At 47.9% G+C, this 24,567-nt stretch overlaps 2 protein-coding genes across 2 annotated transcripts in view; both read right to left on the reverse strand.

Annotated features, from left to right (window-relative positions):
- RPTOR (regulatory associated protein of MTOR complex 1) overlaps positions 1-24,271 on the reverse strand; it is a 425,447-nt gene extending 401,176 nt beyond the window's left edge. The window contains exon 1 of the mRNA XM_050764125.1: positions 23,311-24,271. Coding sequence (XP_050620082.1) covers positions 23,311-23,472 — 162 coding nt within the window. The 5' untranslated portion in view covers positions 23,473-24,271. The remainder of the gene's footprint in view (positions 1-23,310) is intronic.
- Positions 1-24,567, reverse strand: part of RNF213 (ring finger protein 213) — a 322,271-nt gene that overhangs the window by 15,713 nt on the left and 281,991 nt on the right. The gene's annotated exons all lie outside the window — the stretch shown is intronic.

Below are 24,567 nucleotides of genomic sequence, written 5' to 3' on the forward strand. Positions count from 1 at the left end.
CGCTTGAACCCAGGAGGCGGAGGTTGCAGTGAGCAGAGATCGCACCATTGCACTCCAGCCTGGGCCACAGAGTGAGACTCTGTCTCAAAAAAAAAAAAAAAAAAAAAAAAAATCAACAATCAGCTACTCTAACCTACTTAATAAAAGGTGATCTCGTCGTGTCATTCATCTATCTAGCACTTTCTTTCATTTGCCCCTTCTATATCATACTTAGGGGGACTGCCACTTCCAGGAAGAGATGGACTAAGTAGTAACAGCCTAGCCCTTCCACCATACACAACTAGAAAACTGAACACAATACATAAAACACTTCTTCAGGCATTGAACAACGTGTCATACAGGAACGTGGCCCCTGAGAGAGGGAAGACAAATGAGGTGTGCCCCATGACACAAGAGCTTTCCGCGTGGAGACAGGGGCCTGTGCAGACCATGACAGTCACTGAGCTGAGGAGAGAGAGATCTGAATTCATGACGGCCAGAACAGCCAGAACAAGAGTGGCAAGTAATGAGGAGACAGCCACAAGGAGGAGGCAGAAACGGAGCTGGGCCCCTTGAGTCCCTGTCTGAATACGAGGCAGGGCGTGCTGCTGGTTAGACTCCAGGAGGCCAGGTAAAGAGCAACCACAGGGGAAGGAGAAGCGGAACAGAGTGAGACACATTCAAGCTCCAACGAGGAAGAATGAAGGGACCTCATGAAGCACCATCAGCAGAGACTCAAAGGCCACAGCATTAGGCACAGCGCTAAACTAGACCAAAAGTAAAGGCTTCTCTAGACTAGGGGTCACCAAACTTCCTGCTGTAAAGGGGCTATAGATAATATTTTAGGCTTTGTGGGACATACAGATTTTGCCTCAACTTCTCAACTTTACCACTGTCACACGAAATCAACATTGACCATCCCCAAACAATGGGCCTGTGTTCCAAAATACTTTATTTATAAAAACAAGCAGCCGGGCGCGGTGGCTCAAGCCTGTAATCCCAGCACTTTGGGAGGCCGAGACAGGCGGATCACGAGGTCAGGAGATCAAGACCATCCTGGCTAACACGGTGAAACCCCATCTCTACTAAAAAATACAAAAAAAAACTAGCCGGGCGAGGTGGCGGGTGCCTGTAGTCCCAGCTACTCGGGAGGCTGAGGCAGGAGAATGGCGTAAACCCGGGAGGCGGAGCTTGCAGTGAGCTGAGATCCGGCCACTGCACTCCAGCCTGGGCGACAGAGCCAGACTCCCTCTCAAAAAAAAAAAAAAAAAAAAAAGCAAGGGGCCATAGTTTTCCAATCCTGACCTAGACCTGCTTTCATTTATTTATTCATTCATTCATTCATTCATTCATTTTTTTGAGACAGAGTTTCGCTCTTGTTGCCCAGGCTGGAGTACAATGGCGTGATCTCGGCTCACTGCAACCTCCACCTCCCGAGTTCAAGCGATTCTCCTGCCTCAGCCTCCCAAAGTGCTGGGATTACAAGCATGAGCCACCGTGCCCAGCCTAGAACTGCTTTTAAAAGATAGAAAACAAGCCCTGAAAGAAGGCAGCTGATCCACAAGTAAACTAACTTCCTGCCAGAACAAAACTTAACACTGTTTAAATGCAGAAAACAAAACGCAGATGCTCAACAACGTGGCACTCCCTATGTCCAGCATCCAATCAGAAATTACTAGAGGTAAGAAAAAGCAGGAAAGCCTGATCCACAACCACAAGAAAATCAGACCATCTAGACCCAGAAATGAGAGTGACAAGGAAATAACAGAAAATATTTTTAAAACAATATTACAAATGTGTTCAAGGATTTAAAAGAGAGTATGAATACGAAGAAAGAAATCCAAATGGAACATTTAGAGAAAAAAAAATAGCATCTGAAATTTTCAAATACATAGGATGAGCTGGCTTAAAAGTATGGTAGGGCTGGGTACTGCGGCTCACACCTGTAATCCCAGCACCGTGGGAGGCGGAGATAAGAGGAGCGCTTGAGCCCAGGAGTTCAAGACCAGCCTGGGCAACATAGTGAGACCCTCCTGTCTCTATAAAAATAAAATAAAGAGCATGTTAGAAACTATAGAAGAATAGATGAGAGAACGTGAAGACATTACAACAGAAACAACTCAAATGAATCACAGAGGAAACAAGGATGGAGGGAATGGGGATCCTCAGTGGGACAATACCTAGCATCTAAAATAAATGTAAACACAGCTCTGAAGATTGAGGAGGAACAATGGAAGAAATAGGAAAACTAGAAAAATAATGGCAGTACATTTTCCAAAATTTTGGTGAAAAGTATAATCCTATAGATCCAAGAATGTCAACAAACCACAAGCAGGCTAATCACAAAGAAAACTACACCAAGGTATACTGTAATCATACTGCTACATTCCAATGACAAAAACATCTTTAAAGTAGCTGGAGGAGAAAAAGAATATTACATACTAGAGAACAAAAGTAAGACTGACAGCAGACTTTAAGAACAAGGCAAGCCTGAGACAACAGAACATCCTTAAAGTGCTAGGAGCATAAAGGTGAAATAAGGACATTCTCAGACAAACAAAAGCTGAGAAAATGTGTGGCCAAAATACCAGTATTATAAGCAAAGTTAAAGTTCTTCAGACTGAAGGAAAATGATACCAGATTCAAGCTCAGAGCTATAAAAGGAATGAAGCCTAGAAACAGAAATATGTGGGCCGGGTGCAGTGGCTCATTCCTGTAATCCCAGCACTTTGGGAGGCTGATGCAGGCAGACTGCTTGAGGCCAGGAGTTCAAGATCAGCCTGGTCAACACGGCAAGATCCCATCTCTACTAAAAATACAAAAAAATTAGCCGGGCATAGTAGTGCACGCCTGTAGTCCCATCTTCTTGGGAGGCTGAGGCATGAAAATTGCTTGAACCCGGGAGGCAGACATTGCAGTCAGCCAAGATCACACCACTGCACCGCAGACTGGGCAACAGAGTAAGACTCTGTCTCAGAAAAAAAAGAAAAAATAAATAGAAATATGTAGGTTAATATAAAAAACATTTTTATTTTTAAATTTATTTCTAAGATAATGGACTTTTATTTATTTATTTATTTTGATACAGAGTCTCACTCTGTCACCCAAGCTGGAGTGCAGTGGTGCCAAAGCTGTCCGAGTGCTAGATGCAGCTCCTGGCTCACCACGTAACAACCAAATAATTTGGTAAGGTTGGATGTGCTCTCCAAATAGCCTCAGTTTACTCAACTGTAACAAAATGTGCCTGCTAAGGCCTTTGTCAGGATTAGGGAAATTAATCCACGTTTTAAAATATTTGCAAATTATAAAGAGATACAAAGTACAGAGCAAGACAGCTCCCACACCCATGCCTCCCTCCACCTCCCAGCCCTGGGGCTCTACCCTCTCACCTCCCAGCCCTGGGGCTCTACCCTCTCCACCACCCAGCCTTGGGGCTCTACCCTCTCACCTCCCAGCCCTGGGGCTCTACCCTCTCACCTCCCAGCCCTGGGGCTCTACCCTCTCCACCACCCAGCCTTGGGGCTCTACCCTCTCCACCTCCCAGCCCTGGGGCTCTACCCTCTCCACCTCCCAGCCCTGGGGCTCTACCCTCTCCACCTCCCAGCCCTGGGGCTCTACCCTCTCCACCTCCCAGCCCTGGGGCTCTACCCTCTCCACCACCCAGCCCTGGGGCTCTACCCTCTCCACCTCCCAGCCCTGGGGCTCTACCCTCTCCACCTCCCAGCCCTGGGGCTCTACCCTCTCCACCTCCCAGCCCTGGGGCTCTACCCTCTCACCTCCCAGCCCTGGGGCTCTACCCTCTCCACCTCCCCAGCCTTGGGGCTCTACCCTCTCACCTCCCAGCCCTGGGGCTCTACCCTCTCACCTCCCAGCCTGGGGCTCTACCCTCTCCACCACCCAGCCCTGGGGCTCTACCCTCTCCACCTCCCAGCCCTGGGGCTCTACCCTCTCCACCTCCCAGCCCTGGGGCTCTACCCTCTCCACCTCCCAGCCCTGGGGCTCTACCCTCTCCACCACCCAGCCTTGGGGCTCTACCCTCTCCACCTCCCAGCCCTGGGGCTCTACCCTCTCCACCTCCCAGCCCTGGGGCTCTACCCTCTCCACCTCCCAGCCCTGGGGCTCTACCCTCTCCACCTCCCAGCCCTGGGGCTCTACCCCCTCCACAGGCAGTGCGTCTTCCTTCACCACCTTCTCCCCTGTCTTGACTCTCCCTTGCACTGGCTCCTTCTCAGAGAAAACACTGGTTTACTGTGGCCTCCTTCAGTCACCATCTTGCTCCTCCCACACCCCTCGTGGTGTGTGACCACCACCTCCCCTTCTCTTTGCCTTCTTAACAATTATTCCACAGCAATTCAGCTTCTACCAAGCTCCCTATTCCACCAAACCTCACAAAGTCACTGATGGCATTGGCGCAGTCATCCAACAAATAGTCACAAAGACTCTCCCGTGTAACAGACACTTCCTAGTATTATGTGTACAGGTCTCAAGGGTAAGGACTGTAGGTGTTTTTCTACAAAACTTTCAAGATAACATGTGTTCCAGGTATTGGCAAGCATGTGGAGGAACTCGGACTCTTGCATAAAGCTAGAAACCCTTCTGCCATAAAGACACACATGCTTATGTTCACTGCAGCACTACACACAATACAAAGACGGGGAATCAACCTAAATTCCATCAATGACAGATCAGACAAGAAAATGTAGTACATGCCAGAGATCAGCAAATTAAAAAAAAAAAAAATGTGAGCTGGGCGCGGTGGCTCAAGCCTGTAATCCCAGCACTTTGGGAGGCCGAGACGGGTGGATCACGAGGTCAGGAGATCGAGACCATCCTGGCTAACATGGTGAAACCCCGTCTCTACTAAAAAATACAAAAAACTAGCCAGGCGAGGTGGCGGGCGCCTGTAGTCCCAGCTACTCGGGAGGCTGAGGCAGGAGAATGGCGTAAACCCGGGAGGCGGAGCTTGCAGTGAGCTGAGATCTGGCCACTGCACTCCAGCCTGGGTGACAGAGCGAGACTCCGTCTCCAAAAAAAAAAAAAAAAAAAAAAAATGTGGTGCATACAGGCTATGGAATACTATAGGCTATGGAGTACTACAGGCTATGGAATACGACAGGCTATGGAATACTATAGACTATGGAATACTACGCAGCCACAAAAAAAAAATAAGATCATGTCCTTTGTGGGAACATGGAGGCCATTATTCTTAGCAAACTAACACAGGAACAGAAAACCAAACAGCGCATATTCTCACTGATAAGTGGGAGCTAAAGGAAGAGAACATGCAAACACAAAGAAGGGAACACACACTCGGGCCTACTTGAGGGTAGACGGTGGAAGGAGGGAGAACATCAGAAAAAAAAAGCTATTGGGTACTAGGCTTAATACCTGGGTGACAAAATAATCTGCACACAAACCGCTGCGACATGAGTTCACCTATATAACAAACCTGCACATGTTTCCCACACCTAAAATAAAAGTTGGTTTTAATATGAAAAGATACAATACAATACAAACAGTGTGGCAGCATCTCCTAGGGCTGAACATTTGCTTTCTCTATCTCCCAGCAATGCCACTCCTAGGAATCAACACCAGAGGCATATTAGATACACGTCCCGAAAAGACATGTGAGAGAATGTTCCCTGAAGCACAATTTTAATAGCCTAAATGCTGGAAACCACCCAAATGCCCATCAGCAGGTGAGTTAACTGCAGTCCAAGGGGGTGAATGAGCATGGCTACTGGAGCAGCATGGACGAATCTCACTGACAATGCTGAGCAAGAGGAACCAAAAGCCAAAGTAGTCACACCACCCTGGACATCAGGAGTGCAGCTTCCTGGGGAGGGGTGGCCAGCGACTGGGGGCAAAGATGGTTTTCAGGGCGGGGTTGTTCTGTTTCTCGATCTGGTTGTAAGAGTGTCTACTTTGTGGCAACTCATCCAGCACTTACGATGTGCTGGGCATCCTTAGACAACAGAGTGGCTTAGGGAAATTTAAGTGAGACTCGTCTTTGCAACCAAAAGAACCTGACTAAAACAAGTATCTTGATTTCAAAACAAAAAAAGAAAACAGAACTTTAAGTATCGCCCTTTTTTTTTTTTTTTTTTTTTTTTTTTTTTTTTTTTTTTTGCAGATGTAGTCTCGCTCTGTTGCCCAGGCTGAAGTGCAGTGGTGCAATCTCAGCTCACACAACCTCCGCCTCCCAGGTTCAAGCAATTCTCCAACCTCCGCCTCCTGGGTTCAAGCGATTCTCCAGCCTCAGCCTCCCAATAGCTGGGACTACAGGCGCCCGCCACCACATCCGACTAATTTTTGTATTTTTAGTAGAGACAGGGTTTCACTATGTTGGCCAGGCTGTTCTCAAACTCCTGACCTCGTGATCTGCCTGCCTCAGCCTCCCAAAGTGCTGGGATTACAGACGTGAGCCACCATGCCTGGCCTATTTTTTAAATTAATTACTTTATTTATTTTCAAGATAGGGTCTCACTCTGTTGCCCAGGCTGAAGCACAGTGGTGTAATCACAGCTCACTGCAGCCTCAATCTCCCTGGGCTCAGGTGATCCTCCCACCTTAGCCTACCAAGTAGCTGGGACCATAGGTGCCACCACCACATCTGGTTTTTTTTTTTTTTTTTTGAAAAGGAGTCTCTGTTACCCAGGCTGGAGTACAGTGGCGCGATTTGAGCTCACTGCAACCCCCGTCTCCCAGATTCAAGCAATTCTCCTGCCCCAGCCTCCCAAGTAGCTGGGATTACAGGTGCCCGCCACCACACCAGCTAATTTTTGTATTTTAGTAGAGACAGGGTTTCACCATGTTGAACAGGCTGGTCTTGAACTCCTGACCTCAGATGATTCGCCCACCTGCCATCTCCTATTGTGCTTCTGCTTCCAAAGGCCTTCCTACCACTCAAGCTGGGACCCGTCTACCCACCTTCCTTCCCTCCACACCAACCAGCCAAACCCTTCCCATCTCTCACGGTCCAGCTCAGGCCTGCATGACAGAGAAGAGGACACCAAAATATCAGCAGTGGCATCTTGGTCCATTCCTACTGCTACAACAAAAATACCTAAGACTGGGTAATTTGTAAATAGCAGGAATGTACTTCTCACGGTTCTAGAGGTTGAGAAGTTCACAATCAAGGTGTCAGCATCTGGGCGTCTAGTGAGGGCTGCTCTAGGCTTCAGAGACGGCACCTTTGTGCTGTGTCCTCACTTGGCGCGAGGCAGGGGCCGAAAAGGGCCCAGCTAGTGCCCTCCGCCCCTTCCAGAAGGCACCCATCCCACCCAAAGGGCAGAGCCCTGCAGCCTAATCACCTCCAAAAGACCCCTTCTTTTTTTTTTTTTTTTTTTTTTTTGAGACAGAGTCTCAGTCTATCGCCCCGGCTGGAGTACAGTGGTGTGATCTCGGCTCACTGCAACCTCCGCCTCCCGGGTTCAAGCGATTCTTCTGCCTCAGCCTCCCAAGTAGCTGGCACTACAGGCACGCACCACCTCGCCCGGCTAATTTTTGTATTTTTTTTGTATTTTTAGTAGAGACAGGGTTTCACCATGTTGGCCAGGCTGGTCTAGAACTCCTGACCTCCAGTGATCTGCCTGCTTCGACCTCCCAAAGTGCTGTGATTACAGGCGTGAGCCACCGGGGCCTGGCCTGGCCCCACCTCTTCCGTTTTACTGGGGGCTTAAATTCCAACATGAATTTTGGAGGTACACAAACATTCAAACCATAGCAAGGGGCGTAGTGGGATTTTATGTAATTTTACTTCCATTGTTATGTTTTTCCATAGGTTGTTCTAAACATTTTACAATGATATGTGTTATTTTTGTAATCTGAAGGAATCAAAATAAGTTTTCAAGGAAGTGGGTTACTCCAAGTTTAAAAAAAAAAAAAAAAAGTTAAAATGTTTTTCAACTATTAAGGCCATTTTCAGTCTAAAGTTTTATTTAAAGAACAAAAACTCTTCAGGCGCCAGGCACGGTTGCTCATGCCTGCAAACCCGGCACTTTGTGGGGCTGAGGAGGGAGGATCACTGGAAGCCAAGAGTTTGAGACCAGGCTGGTGGCTGTGTGCACCTGTGGTCCCAGATACTCTGAAGGCTGAGGTGGCAGAATTGCTCGAGCCCAGGAGTTCAAGGCTGCAGCGAGCTACGATCGCACCCCTGCACTCCGGTCTCTGTGACACAGCAAGGCCCTGTCTCAAAAAAATTAAAAAAATAGGCCGGGCGCGGTGGCTCAAGCCTGTAATCCCAGCACTTTGGGAGGCCGAGACGGGCGGATCACGAGGTCGGGAGATCGAGACCATCCTGGCTAACACGGTGAAACCCCGTCTCTACTAAAAAATACAAAAAACTAGCCGGGCGAGGTGGCGGACGCCTGTAGTCCCAGCTACTCGGGAGGCTGAGGCAGGAGAATGGCGTAAACCCGGGAGGCGGAGCTTGCAGTGAGCTGAGATCCGGCCACTGCACTCCAGCCTGGGCGACAGAGCGAGACTCCGTCTCAAAAAAAACAAAAAAACAAAAAAAAAAAACAAAAAAAATTAAAAAAATAATAAAAAAACTCTTCAGGGAAAACATTCACGCTGGCTGACCCAGTAAAAACACATCTTGGTGAAAAGAGCTGTGTGTATGAAGTAAAAGGCTGCACAGTGGTTCTCTGGAGCCTGAGCCCTGAGGCCAAACTGCGGGTCTGACCCAAGCTCTGCCACCTGCCAGGCCAGACCAGCCACAGACCAGGAACCATCGATACCACCCACTATTGATGCAGGATGGTAGCCCACCCAATGAAGCCACATGTGCCAACATGGAAGCATCTTCAAGACATTGGCGACAAGGCAGGCAACGGTCACACCTAGCTGAAAACTAAATCTGAACCTTAGCAAGGACTTACAGAAAATCCAGGAAAAATCTGATTTAACTTTTTGACAGTACTTTTGTTTTGATATATCTTTAAACTGCTTGTCCGATCTACCTTGTTTTTTGTTTTGAGACAGTCTTGCTCTGTTGCCCAGGCTGGAGTGCAGGGGTGCAATCTCGGCTCACTGCAATCTCTGCCTCCCAGGTTCAAGCGATTCTCCTACCTCAGCCTCCTGGGTAGCTGGGATTACAGGCGCGCCACCACACCCAGGTAATTTCTGTATTTTTAGTAGAGACGGGGTTTCACCATGTTGGCCAGGCTAGTCTCGAACTCCTGACTTCAAGTGATCCACCCGCCTTGGCCACCCAAAATGCTGGGATTACAGGCATGAGCCACCACGCCTGGCCTTGTCTGATCTACTTTTAAGGATAAAATAAAAAGCTCTCCAAGAAAACATCAAACTAAAAGACGCTCACAGTGTACTGGGGAAACTGTCAATACCACCCAGCCCCCAAGCAGGGGAGCGAGGGGTAGCGGGGGAGCGAGGGGTAGCAGGGGCAAATGAAGGCCAGACATCAAGGGCACAAGATCAGCCATCGTTTTAGGCAACAATTTCAACACATCCCACCAAAACATTCTGTAAGTTCTCACAAGCAAACACGTGTTCTTTGGCTTTCCAAATGCCCGGTGTATCTTGCTTTTCTCCTACATCCAACTAGGAGGCTGTGTGTCACCCTACCTCCTCCTGCACCCAAGCAGTCACCAAGGGTCTCAATTCTGCTTCCAGGGGCTCTTGCGGCTGCCAGGCCTGTCACTCCCAGCCCAAGCTGCTACCAGACCCTCATCTCCTCCTACCCTCAAGAGCCTCCCCACCCCACACCATGCTCCTCCCTCACACACACATATACTCACAAATACACACGCACTGACACATAAATACATATGCATAAACACGTACACACATACACACACACAGACATCAACACACATGCATACACATAAGCATACGTACACTCACACATACACAGACTCACACAAACACATACATATTCATGCATACACACTTACAGGTATACAGTCACACATACAGTCACACACACATAAACACATGTACACACTCAGACACATATACACATACTCACACACCCCAGTCTGCAGCCAGAGATCTTTGTAAAATGCCATCCCCTGGGCTGGGCGCGGTGGCTCACGTCTGTAATCCCAGCACTTTGGGAGGCTGAGGTGGTGGATCACTCGAGCCCAGGAGTTCAAGACCAGCCTGACCAACATGGTGAAACCCTGTTTCTACAAAAAAATACAAAAATTACTCAGGCATGGTGGCACATGCCTGTAGTCCCAGATACTCAGAAGGCTGAGGCAGGAGAATCACCTGAGACCAGGGAGGTCGAGGCTGCAGTAAGCGGTGACTGCGCCACTGCACTCCAGCCTGAGTAACAGTGAGACCCTGTCTCAAAAAAAATTAAAAATAAAATAAGATGCCATTCTGAACATGTCACCACCCTGCTTTAAAAGCTTTCTTACTTGTCCTTAAGATAAAATCCAAATTCCTGTGGCCTTATAAGCCGGTCAGGATCTGTCCTATCTAGCCCGCCGGTTCCCAGGTGTCTTAATTCTTCTCTTCTCAGGGTCTCTGCTCCCTTCCTTGACTCAACAAACAGTTATTGATCACCTATTGACTGCCAGTCGCCCCGGGAACAGCCTCGGACACAGTGGTGAACACAGAGTCCCTGTTCTCTATACAACATCCTAGTGGGGAGACAAAACAAACACGTAGCCAAGTGTTGGGGAGTGGCAGTGTGGGAAGGGAATGGCGGCACAGAGCACGGGGCAGGCATGAGCCGGCTCCCACAGTGCGAGGGAAGGCCCCTCGCAGGAGGGCCCCCAACAGCGTTTCCCTGAAGACCCCACTCACTCACCTCCCAGCTCCTGCACATCCCGGTTCCTCCGGCTGAACTTTCCGCCCTCTCCCCTCCGTTCTGTTTCAGCTACTGGCTTAGAGCTCCCGCCTCCAGAAGACCCGTCTCTGTCCGGCCCGTCCAGCCGCCGCCACCTCACACGCTGCCTCCTGCACTGTCATCCATCTGCCCTGATAGACTGGAAAACGCCTTCAAGGCAAGAATTACTCCCCACGGTACCTGCAGCACTTAGCCCAGTGCCCGGCACAGAGAAGGGGCTCGATGATAGTAGCTGAATGACTAAATTCTATAAATCAGTCATTTGTGAATTCATTGTCCATCCTCCGCCCTGCTCCCCCAGCCACTCCACCTGAGTACACAGATCTTCGTCTCAGCCACCATGGACTCCACAGTCCATCCAGCAAGGCGCTCAGCCAAGTCTCTGGTACAGAACAGGCACCATCTCAACGGCCAGCAGCAGAATTCCTGGAATCGCTACCTTGTTACTCAAACACAGATAGATCATGACTGCACTGTGCTTTCACTCAGCTGCATATAAGGATGTTGTTTTTCTCTAATAAGATGTAAATTCCTACAGGGCCACGACCATGTCTTCCATCCCCTTCACCCCATGCAACCCTACGTGCAGTGCCATCCATGTAAAACAACAGCGATTTCCCCACAAAACACTGACTAATGCTGACACTTATTTTTAGACAGCATGAGCCGACTGTTCAGATAGCTGGGGTCTATGCATTTCACCATATGTAACGTTTACCTCAGAAAACAATGAAGTCAACCTCTTATAGCATTGCTTTCCCAAGTGGCCAGGGTTAGCCATTCGGAGGCTCCCTTCTGTGCATTCCAGGTCTGAGCCGGTGATTAACTGAGGACAATGGAGCTGGTTTCCCATGGCTGGGGAGGGAGTGGTAGCAGGAAAAGCGGGAAGGGCAGAACAGATCATGGTGAGGAGCTGTACTGGAGCTCTCTGCACATCCATGGTTTCCAGCATGCACAGAGAAACAGAGGTAAACAAGACACAGAGACTGCCATCCTCTCTCCCGCTCAGAGGGCCAACCAACAGGAGACGTGTGCCATACCAAGGGCCTGGCACACAGCCCCAGCTCTTCAATGCACACGTTCTTGGCTTCTCAATGCCATTCGCCACTAACAGGAACCAGGCTCCTTGGAGAAAGGCTAATTCCAGGACCGGGGCAGGGAGGGCACGGAGTGAGCTCGGGCCCTCTGGCTATGCTGGAAAGCCAGGACGTGCTCCTAAACAGGTATGGCAGAACGGCAGCATCAGCCAGGAGGCGGCCACTCAGCAAGAAAGGGTTTGATGGTAACGGGTCAAATGAGCATGACAGCACCGGGACAGAGCACCGCCGTGTGCTCCTGATGGGATTCACGGAAAAAGACGCACCATTATCCCAAATGCCCCACCTCAGTGTGAGGATGAGGAGAGACCAGGCAGCTCAAAGTCAGGACAATCTACAACATGCAAGGCCAACAAGTTCACAGAGACAGAAAGTAGAACAGCGGTTACCAAGGGCTGGGGAAGGGGAATGGGGAGTTGGTGTTTAATGGAGACAGTTTCAGTCTGGGAAGATGGAAAGCTTCTGGAGATGGCTGCTGGTGGCGGCTGCACAAGCATGTGGGTGTGCTTACTGCCACTGAACTGTGTGCTGAAAGAGGTCGAGATGGTAAATTCACAATTAAAAAAAATCAAGGTCAAGAAAGTCTAAAACAGACTGAGAGACTCCTTTAGATTAAGGTAGGCTACACAGACACAACCACCAAATGCGACGCGTGATCCTGGGTGACGGGCGGGACATAATTAAGACAGTGCTGGGCACACAGCAACACCTGACCTTCTGAACTGCAGAGGGCCGGGAGCACATGTCCGTGATACACGTCCTGACTCTCACAACTGCACTGTGCTTACGTAAGAAAACAGCCTCCTCTGCGGAGACAGACGCGGTGTTTAGGAGTAGAAGGGGGACGGCATCTCTAACTCAATCTGAATATGTAAATGGAGGGCGACAGTAAACAATGCGAGACGTAAACAATCTGGGAACCTGGGCAAAGGCTATAGGGACGCTCATGATACTATTCTTACAAGTTTCCTGTCAGTTTGAAATTACATCAACATTTTAAAATACAAAAAGTACTAGTCAAGAACAATAAACGCACCTGAAAAATATACCGACAGCTGGGTAAAATTCAAACTTGTTATTAGGGACTGTCTCCTCTTCATCTGTTTCCTGTTCTGCCTCTAAAGGCATGAAAATTCTCTGCAGAGTCACACCTACCAGTACGTGACAAGTTTAAAGGTTTCAGGGTTTTTTTTTGAGACAGGGTGTAGCTCTGTCACCCAGGCTGGAGGGCAGTGACACGATCATAGCTCACTGCAGCCTCGACCTCCCTGACTCAAACCATCCCCTTGACTCAGCTATCCGAGTAGCTATGACCACAGGCGCACGCCACCACGCCCGGCTAATTTTTCGTATTTTGTAGAGCCAGAGTTTCACCACATTGCCCAGTCTGGTCTCAAACTCCTGAGCTCAAATAATCCACCCGCCTCAGCCTCCCAAAGTGCTGGGATTACAGGCATGAGCCACTGTCCCCAGTCTAGAACACAGTTAAAGCATTGCTTTATAATGCCAAATATTTACTGGAATGGCATTTTCCATATATTTATGTACTTATTTATTATTATTTTTTGAGACGGAGTCTCACTCTGTCACCCAGGCTGGAGTGCAGTGGCACAATCTCGGCTCGCTGCAACCTCTGCCTCCAGGGTTCAAGTGATTCTCCTGCCTCAACCTCCAGAGTAGCTGGGATTACAGGTATCTGCCACCATGCCCAGCTGATTTTTGGATTTTTAGTAGAAACAGGGTTTCACCATGTTGGCCAGGCTGGTCTCGAACTCCTGACCTCAAGTGATTTGCCCTCCTCGGCCTCCCAAAGTGCTGGGATTACAGGCGTGAGCCACTGTGCCCAGCCATTTTCCATATATTTAGACTTAGAAAAGGTATTAAACTTCAGCTCTCCTGAAACAAGTATTGTAGATGACCAAAATACCTTTTTATTTTTGGACTGATTGATTGATTGACTGATTGATTGATTTTTAACAAAGTCTCGCTCTGTCGCCCAGGCTGGAATGCAGTGGCATGATCTTGGCTCACTGCAACCTCCACCTCCCGGGTTCAAGTGATTCTCATACCTCAGCCTCCCAAATAGTTGGGATAACAGGCGTCCACCACCACGCCTGACTAATTTTTATATTTTTGGTAGAGACGGGGGTTTCACCATGTTGACCAGACTGGTCTTGAACTCCTGTCCTCAAGTGATCCTCCCACCTTAGCCTCCAAAATTCCTTTTTAAAGTCATTTGAATAAGAGGAGGATAGAGTCAGAAACCTGGAGGACAGATCCTGTGTGTAATCCACATGCTATCTTGTTAAAACTCTAGCTCTAGAACTCCACAGGGTGATAATGAGGAGGAAGTGTTCGTATCCATTTCAAGACTCTTCCACAGCTCTTCAGAACAAAACAATGAGACGGAGTTTCACTCCATCACCCGGGCTGGAGTGCAGTGGCAAGATCTTGGCTCACTGTAACCGCCACCTCCCGGGTTCAAGCGATTCTCCTGCCTCAGCCTCCCAAGTAGCTGAGATTACAGGCACCCACCACCATGCCTGGCTCATTTTTTGTTATTTTTAGTAGAGACAGGGTTTCACCATGTTGGCCAGGCTGGTCTCAAACTCCTGACCTCAGGTGATCCACCTGCCTCAGCCTCCCAAAGTGCTGGGATTACAGGTGTGAGCCACCGCGCCCAGCCAGCATGTTTTAAGTTTTCTTTTTTTAATCTAGGCAGATGGTCTCTTTGTGGCTCCTGAAACTCACATGAGACTCACTAATGACAAGTATATCCACTTCAAGAGCAAATAAAAAGAGCTGAACTGTACCAGCCAGCCGGTCCACACTAGACCCACAAACTCCGCCCACTGGAACCCACCCACTTCACACTCTATTTCTACCTTCTTTAAATCAGTAGGATCCATGCTCTAGTGCCCATTCCTACCGCAGCTGCCTCTTCTGTGGCTCCCAATGTTTCTTTTTTTGCTGTTTCTATTGAAGCAGGGTCTCACTCTATTACTCAGGCTGGAGTGCAGCAGCACAATCATAGCTTACTACTGCAGCCTCAACCTCCCAGGCTCAAGCGAGCCTCCGGCCTTAGCCTCCTGAGTTGCTGGGACCACAGGTGCGCACCACCACGTCCGGCTTATGTTTTACTTTTTGTAGAGACAGGGCCTCACTTTGTTGCTTAGGCTGGTCTGAAATTCCTGGGCTCAGCATGTAGTTGGTGACGGGGAGCTGCCCCAGAATCCCAGCCAGGGAATCGTTGTGCATACGTCTGTGTTTAGAAAGATCTTGTTGTCTGTGGATGCCGTAGAAGGATCAGAGAGGGGTGAGACAGACTTCTGGAGAAATAGGAGGCCCTGACGGTGGCTATGTGGCCACATGTAAGGCCACTGCCCTTACAATCACACAAGCACTCGTGTGAGTCTCAGGAACCACAAAGAAAGTATCTCTCTAGATTAAAAAAAAAAACTTTTTACATCCTCCCAGCTCAGCCTCCCAAAGTGCTGGAATTACATGTGTGAGCCACCAAGCCCGGCCCCCAGGGTTTCTCACCTGGATTAGCACAACTCCTCTCCACTTGGTGCTCCCACCTCCAGCCTCGCCCCTCTCCAATCGCCCCACTCCATCCATAGCCAGTAAGGTATTTCAAAACACAAATGTATGCACAACAACTCCCCAGCTGGAATCCTGGGGCAGTTCCCCATCACCAACTACATGAAGTCACTGGCTGCTGGGAGTTTAATGCTAGTCAATGTGAATGATTTCTTTCATAAATGCAGTTCAATGCAAATGATTTACTTATTTAATACGAAATCAAGATGCTCCCAATAATAATGTCATTCTCACCTGTAATTACTATGATTGATACCTATACCTGTGTATTATAATTTGGTGCTAGCGTGTCTGTCAGTCTGTCTAGGCAGCAGGGCCCTGGAGAGACAGGACATTGCCCACGAGCTGTCCACCTTGGCTGAACCTCTGGCCACCTTCTCCTTGCCAGACAGAGTGGACGTTCCTTCAGACAGAGTGGGTGTTCCTCCACTCCCAGCACAAGAGCTACTGGGTGGTGCATCTCCCTCTGGACACGCACTGGAAATCTGGAGCTATAGGAGGGCCTGAGCCGAGATCACACCACTGCACTCCAACATGGGCAACAGAGCAAGACGCCGTCTCAAAAAAAACAAAACCAAGAACACCTATCCACTGGTGAACTTTTTGTACCCTATTACATTAAAATCCACTGGTCTAACATTGAATGGATCTTTTACCCACGGACGATTTTGTAATATCATGGATTGGTCATCTGGAAATACTGGTTCACTGAATTATGCTAATGTTCCAAATGTGGGCACATTTCATTCTACAACATTAATTCCATTCATTAATATCACTATGGATCTCACGGAAACATCTTTAAGTCTTGGGAAGCTGCCAAGTTCACAGCAGCAGATACAAGTTTTCCAAAACCAATTTTCACTTGAAGGTTCAAATTTCATGACTGGCAACAAATACTGTCAGTTGTATTCCTTGAAGTGACAGCTCACTGAGTTCATTTTCAGAAACACGTCTGCCAAGTACACAGGCCTGAACATCCAGAGGGGGCCTGTCGGTGATTCCATTGGGGCATGCTGTGTCCATGAAGGCAGCAGATGCTCCTCCTCCAGGCAGCCACTGGGCTTTGCCTGCAGCAGAAGCAGCAGCACACACAGTCTGAAAAAGATGTGTGCTCAAGAGTCAAGATTTAGTAAAAGTCATCATTTTCACTGCTTTATTAGCAAGGACATTCTCTCCATGTGTATGACAAAGAAATCCGGAACTATTAGTACATCTGGGCACTGCTGTCTTGATTCGTCACTTTAGCACTGTCAGTGCAGATATCAACAGAGTGGAAAAGGCCAGTGGTGTTCCATTATTATGAAAACAGTTTTGACCTTGTGGATCCCTCCAATGGTCTAGGGGAAGCCCCAGCGCACAGGGCACATGCTGTGAGCAGACTGAGCATCATTCTCTGTCTGCCCAATGTTGGTCTGTTTTTCAGTTGAGACATTATGATACAGTTTTGTTTTATTTTGAACTAAACTTTGTTTCTCCCTCTGGACAGGTTCCATTTCCTCTCACTGCTGGCCATGTTACTTATGTAACTTTAGGCAAGTCATTCAGTTGAAACCTCAGTTACCTCATCAGTAACACGGAGATAATGATCCCTAGGTAATTTATGGTGCTGTTGAGCCTTAAAGATAAGGTATGTGGAAGCCCTTTGTAAACCATCAATTTTGTATCAGTATAGTTTTATTGAAGCCCTACTATGTGCCAAGCACTGTCCTATGGACTAGCATAGACTAGACTAGGTCCTTGCTTTATGATGAAAAGCGCACATCTCCAGGAGGAAGCAGGGAGAAAAATATCAGAGAAATAAAGAGCCAGCATGATGGATTATGAGTGATAGGGTGGCTGCTTCAGATGGGGTGATGGCGGGCCTCTCTGAGGAAGGGACCTAGATGCTAAGTATGAATGACGAGAAGGAGCCAGGTGTGCAAAGATCAGAGAGAAAAGCATTCCAGGAGTTTCTATCCAAGAAGCAGAAAAGGCAGGCAGAGGCCAAATCATGAAGGCTTTGTGAACCAGCAAGAGGAGTCTGCGTTCTACTTTAAGCACAGAGAAAGCCAATGGAGACCACCAGTAAGGAAGTAACAGAATCTGATTCACACTTTCAAAAAATCCCTCTGGCCAGCTGCGATGGCTCACGCCTGTAATCCAGCACTTTGGGAGGCCGAGGTGGGAGGATCACTTGAGCTCAGGAGTTCAAGACCAGCCTGGCCAACATGGTGAAATCCCATCTCTATGAAAAATACAAAAAATTAGCCGGGCGTGGTGTCATGCACTGGTAGTCCCAGCTACTCGGGAGGCTGAGGCATGAGAATCTCTTGAATTCGGGAGGCGGAGGTTGCAGTGAGCCGAGATCACACCACTGTACTCCAGCCTGAGTGACAGGATTTCAAAATAAATAAAAATAAAAGATTCCTCTGACTGCTATGTGAAAAACTGGTTTTAGGGCAAGAATGGACATAGGGAAACCAGTCAGGACATGAATGGAGTACCCAGACAAGAGACAGCGGCTGCCTGAACTGGGGCTGCAGCAGTGGAGACAAAATGAAGCAGGCCAATGTAAGACATGCTTTGGAAGTAACGCTGATGGGTTCTAATGAATTGGATGAGGCGATAAAGAGAGGGAGAGGAAATAATTAAGGATAAACTCTAAACTTACAGCTTGAACAACTGAGTGGATGGTGGTTGTGGCAAGTGGTGATGGAGAAAACTAAGAAAAAGCAGGCAATAGGTAGGCATCGGAGACAGAAATTTCAGGCCTGATCAGAACTAAAGATTGGGGGTTTAAGCATCACTGGTGTGTAGACAGTATTTAAAATCCTGGGCCCTGATGAGATCTGCTAGGGAGGGGCACACCCAGAACAGAGAATGGAGTCCGAGATCAATTCCTGGGGTGCCCCTGCATTTAGGTGTCGGGTAGCAAAGGAGCCTGAGAAGGAACAACTAGTGACCTAATAGGAAAATCCAAGTTTCGTGAAGGCACAGAAGCAAGTGAGGGAAGAGCTTTATGAAGAGGCAATGGTCCATGTTGTGGGATGCTGCTGAAAGGTGAAATAAGGACAGAGAAGAGAACTTTCGATTTAGCAACAAACCGGGGCCATGTGGAGAGCAGTCTCAGGGGAGTGGAACAGGGCGCAGCTGGGACTTGGAGAGGACGCGAGGTGAGGAAAGCAGAGGGGGTAGTGTAGGATTATGAAGGATCGCTATTACCCTTGTGGAAAAGGCCGCCTAAACCTTTGGCAGTCCATGTATTAGCTGAACAGATCCACTCTGCTTCCTCCATGACCTACGCAAAGTATGGCTACAGAGCAATGCAACTGAGCCTAGAGAATGGTTTACAAAATAGTCTTCTCCATCTTACCGTTACATCCCCTACACATGTAGACATAGCATGCCTGTCAGTGGTCCTCCACATGCATGGAAATAGTGTGTCTGGCAATGACCCCACACACGTGTACACGGAACATGTCTGCCGGAGTGCCACCTGCATGTAGACAGTATGTCTGCCAGTCTACATGTGTGTAGACATAGCATGTCTGTCAACACTTTCAGAGCAACAGCTCTCAAGCATCCCTGATTCCAGCCCACATATTCCAGGCAAAAGAGTCATCTGAGACCACTTATCCCCACTACCCACTTTCCAGTAGGAAAATGAGCTCTGTGATTATAAAGTATCACAGTTAGACCAGGCGTGGTGGCTCACACCTATAATCTCAGCACTTTGCAAGGCCAAGGTGGGTGGATCACCTGAGGTGAGGAGTTTGAGACCAGCCTGGCCAACATGGTGAAACTCCGTCTCTAATAAAAATACAAAAAAACTTAGCCGGGCCTGGTGGCGGGCGCCTGTAGTCCCAGCTACTCAGGAGGCAGAGGCAGGAGAATGGCTTGAACCCAGGAGGCGGAGGTTGCAGTGAGCCAAAAACACAAATAGGGGAGATATATACATCTATGTTTTAGCCAAAGGTCTGTGAATGATTCATTCTGAACTACAATTCATATACGTCTAATTATTTGAAAACTGTAAGCTAAAAACACTATGGATGCATGCATGCCTCATTCACTATAAATAGCAGAATTAACCAAACAACAAACTAACTTGATAATAATAATTTTAAACTAACAGTTTAAAATTAGAAACTTAGAAGTTAACTTAGAAATTAACTTAGAAATTAAAATGTGGTAAAAGTGGCATTTGAAAACCAAGACTGATTGAAAACAAAGATGGCAGGCGTCCCAACTGCCAGCGGGCATGGTCTGTCGCTCTGGAAGGATGCCAGATGTTGAAGAGCAAAAAAAACTTTTTTTTTTTTTTTTGAGACGGAGTCTCGCTGTGTCGCCCAGGCTGGAGTGCAATGGCCGGATCTCAGCGCACTGCAAGCTCTGCCTCCCGGGTTTTTACGCCATTCTCCTGCCTCAGCCTCCCGAGTAGCCGGGACTACAGGCGCCCGCCACCTCGCCCGGCTAGTTTTTTGTATTTTTTTAGTAGAGACGGGGTTTCACCGTGTTAGCCAGGATGGTCTCGAACTCCTGACCTCGTGATCCGCCCGTCTCGGCCTCCCAAAGTGCTGGGATTACAGGCTTGAGCCACCGCGCCCGGCCAAAAAACTTCTTAGGAATCATCAGTCAGTCAGCTTTGGTAAAGATGTCAACTTTAGGGATCTGTAGCAAGGCCACTAAATAGGATGCCAGTGAGTAGTCATTACTATATCTACAAAATAAAAGTGTATGGAATTGCACGTTAGTCACAAGCAGCAAAATCTCAGCTTGCATTTAGGACAGTCAATGGCCACCAGGAAGGAGTTGATGTAGCTCCTAGCATAGAACAACCACACTCACGCATTTCACTTTACAGTCATGCAGCTCCACCAGACTGGAGGCCACCTCCAGCACAGTGAGACAGTGTGGTCTGGAGGCCTGGGTAACAGAGTTCTTACGTAGGTAACCCACTAGTCAAAAAATTCCCCAGGGCCAGGCGCTGTGGCTCACACCTGTAATCCCAGCACTTTGGGAGGCTGAGGCAGGTAGATGACCTCAAGTCAGGAGTTCAAGACCAGCCTAGTCAACATGGTGAAACACCATCTCTATTAAAAATATTTTTAAAATTTAGCCAGGCGCCTGTAATCCCAGCTACTTGGGAGCCTGAGACAGGAGAATAGCTTGATCCCGGTAGGTGGAGGTTGCAGTGAGCCAAGATCGTACCACTGCACTCCAGCCTGGGCAACAAGAACGAAACTCCATCTCAAAAAAATAAAAAAAAAAAAAAAAAACTACCCCAGGTTGAGCATGTTGGCTCACGCCTATAATCCTAGCATTTTTGGAGGCCAAGGCAGGAGGACTGCTTGAGCCCAGGAGTCCAGCCTGCGCAACACAGTGAGACTCCCCAACCCCAGGCATAGTGGCGCACACTTATGGTCTCGCTACTGGGGAGGCTGAGGTGGGAGGATCATTTGGGCCCAGGAGGTCGAGGCTGCAGTGAGCCGTGTGATCTCACCACTGTACTCCAGCCTGGATGACAGAGCAAGACCCTGTCTCAAAAAAAAAAAAAAAAAAAGAAAAGAAACAGAAAAACACTCCACAAATGGGGTTTGTTCAGCCTACAGTGTTGGACTACAACGTGTTTGGTAATATATCTGAATTAGTAAGAATATTTACAAATTGGAAGACTTTACATTTAAAAAAATAAAAGTTTGCTGGCTTCTCAAAGACAAAGAAAGAGAGAGGCCTGGCCAAGGCCCAGTTGCCTTCAGTTACGGCATCAGGGAGCTCCCGTTCCTACCCTCCAGAAACTGTCACACACACTGTGTCAAATGTCAGCTGCCATTTATCTTTATCTGTGAACCTATGCCATTATTCTTCTTAAATGTGGCCTGTTTCATTCACTTATGCTACCTTCTCACTCTTAGTATCATTTGAGTTTGCAACTTCTGTCCTATAGGGTGTGTGAAACGGTCCATCAAGGTCTGACCTGAGGGAAGAGATGACAAGATTCCAAACTCCCACAAACTCAACTGAAGATGTTAGCTGCTGATTTTCTCCACTGAAAAACAGATACAGCAAACTTTCTCCCCAGCTGCTTTCTAAGCAACAATCTCAGTAGTTACTAAGAGTCACAGAACTTGTTTCTCTTAACAATCTGTGAAAAGCTTATTGTGGAATGTTGATCATTCACAAATTAATGTTTTAATTAAAAGATCAAATATATACCCATTAATCAGTTTCGAACAGTTGGAACATAGGTTTAGGACAGCAGAGGGAACCACATTTCAAAAGAAAAAAAAAAACTGCCCTCTACACAGAATTTAAAAAAAAAAGTATTTTCATATATGTATAGCAACCACAAAAGCTTTTAACTATATAATTACTACTAAAGATGTCCATAAGATAGAATATACAACCTCCCCCAATGTCTAACTTATTTAACTCCTTAAACTGCTTTTCGATGAAACAAATTTTTCTAATCTTTTAGAAGTAAGCCAAATCAGTAACTAAAGTACTGCTTACTACTGACTGACTAGAGTTACCAGAAGTGTAATCTTTATTTATTTATTTATTTATTTTTGAGACAGAGTCTCATTCTGTCTCCTAGGCTAGAGTGTAATGGTACGATCTCAGCTCACTGCAACCCCTGCCTCCCAGGTTTAAGCGATTCTCCAGCCTCAGCTTCTCGAGTAGCTGGGATTACAGGCAGCTGCCATCAAGCCCGGCTAATTTTGGTATTTTTAGTAGAGACAGGGTTTCACCATGTTGGCCAGGCTGGTCTCAAACTCCTGACCTCAGGTGATCCACCCGCCTTGGCCTCCCAAAGTGCTGGGATTACAGGTGTGAGCCACCGCGCCCAGCCCAGAAGTGTAATCTTATATGTGTTCATCATCATATATGAAAAAACAATAATATTCCATAAGCATATACATAAGCCTAAAGGAAATCAAACCTTGTAACACCAACTTCCTCTTTTATACCACTGAAACGTGCAAATAAATAAAAGCAGCCTGGAGGGAGAACATAACTTACAAAAAGACAAATTATAAGTGTGCATACATGGGAAGCAGTACCACCCTTTTGCTTTTGAGACCAGGAAATAGATGGTATCTTATGAAGGATAAATTCAACAAAATTCAGCTGTTTTCTTTCCTACCAGCTGCTTGTGAATCACTCTCCACACTCCAACACCATGAGGACAACCTGAAACCTGCACTCAATGCCTCATACCCTAACTCACGATTAAAGAAATCCTGTCTCCAAGTTACAGCAACAGGACCCTACATAAAAGGAGGAAAGTCTAGCTTCAAGACAAATTGTTGAGAAGACTAGAATGAAGTTCACTGTAACTTTAAAATAACTTTGCACTAATTTGTTACTAGTTGAACATTTTCCAGTAATCTCGTTTCCTAGCATAGTATATCAGACTTCTGCACTTCACCCAGCTTGGAAATTTTACAAAGTAGACTAATTATGTGGGTATAAGCATTATATCGCACGTTGCCCTTCCTCTAAGTGTTAACAGAACAAAGTAGTATGCCGAAGAGCATGTAAATACTCGCAATGCTGTATTTCAAATTTGCTTAACTTTTATTATCTGAATCAGAACTTAGTTGGAATTGAATTAACACTACCCAGTGAATAACGACTAATTAAAACAGCCTTTCCCATTTTCAGCCAAAAACTGCAGTCTGAATTGGCTTTTGCTTTCTAATTGACTTACAACGTGTGGCTGGGGGGAAATGTCGGCGCTTTCCCAAGGACACTTTTCAGGCTGTAAACTTTCTTTGTTGGAGAAACTACCAAGTTCAAGGGGTGCCTTCAGAATCCACTTACCCGATCCTTCATCCTCCAGCTTTGAGCTAAGGATTTGGAGCCTTCAATTTTCTCACAGTGCCTCTTTTTCATAAAAGCCAAAGGTAGGTTCCAGTCTGTAAGATCAGCCTCATCTTCCTCCCCCAGGCCCAGAAGAGGCGACTGCAGCATTTCGGACTCCATCAGTGGGGGAGGGGGTGGGGGAGTCCTTGGCAGCAAGCGCTCAAGAACCTCCAGCCTTAAAAACTAGCGTGTACCAGAATTGGTGAAATAAGAAACAGAAAAACGGGGAATCGAAAAACAAATGGATGGAGAGTGCGGAGACCCTTACTCAGGCAAAAAGTCTGAGATCCTTATCTCTAACTCTGGGCGGGAAGTGGGGAGGTGGGGGCCGCTAGGAAATGGGGCAGCCCAAGAAGCTCCGCAGACACACACCAGCCCAAGTCCCAAGCCACTGGCTGCTCCTGGGGCTGCACGTTTCCAGAGGGGCTGCGAGCGGAGCTGTCAAAAGCGTAAGAGACTTCAGGCCTCACGATGACCCTGCTCTCGGCCTCCAACGCCTCAGCAGTTCCGAGGACAGGCAGGCCGCTCTTGGTGCCGGTTCGCCCACTGGGCCGAGGTCTCCGGCCAAGGGATCGGGTTCAAAGGGCCCTGGGTCTCCTCCAGCCACTCTCAGCCCTGCGGGTCCCGCACTCGTCTGAGCTGCCGCAACCAGAGCCAGGACCGGCCCATCGTGCTCGCCCGCACCCGGTTCCTCAACCTCAGGTCCGCGCGGCCTGGCTGGTCCTGGCCTTCAGCCCCGAGGCTCTCTCCTGCCTGAGAACGAGTCCTGAGAAACGGGCGACACGGAACCACGGAGAAAACGGACAATGAGGGCTTATTGGGTCAGGGGAGCTTTGCCCTCTGGTTTGGAGCTACAGGGAAACTCATCTCATCAGCACATCAAGGAGGACGCCATATTGCCAGGACCCAGAATGCACCGCGGCCTACGGCGTGGCCGACAGACCAAACCTCCTCAGAGCGTTCTCGCCGCGCCACCCAACAAGCAGCAAAGGAAAGGGAGTCCCTGACCCCATTACCCCGGTTACCGTAATTCCGTTTTCCCCAGTTAATCGCCATTTGTTCAGTAGAGGCGTGTTATTAAAGTCAGTCCTACAAATGAAACTGTCGGTTTAATTTATTTTTTCAAAAACATTATTATAAATGAAGCTACATGCTCCTGAAATTAGAGGAATCAACCGCCTTGTTTCTTCCAGATTTTGAAAAAGCGGCAAAAGC

The sequence above is a fragment of the Macaca thibetana genome, chromosome 16 (assembly GCF_024542745.1).
Source record: "Macaca thibetana thibetana isolate TM-01 chromosome 16, ASM2454274v1, whole genome shotgun sequence".
In the NCBI taxonomy this organism is placed as follows: Eukaryota; Metazoa; Chordata; class Mammalia; order Primates; family Cercopithecidae; genus Macaca; species Macaca thibetana.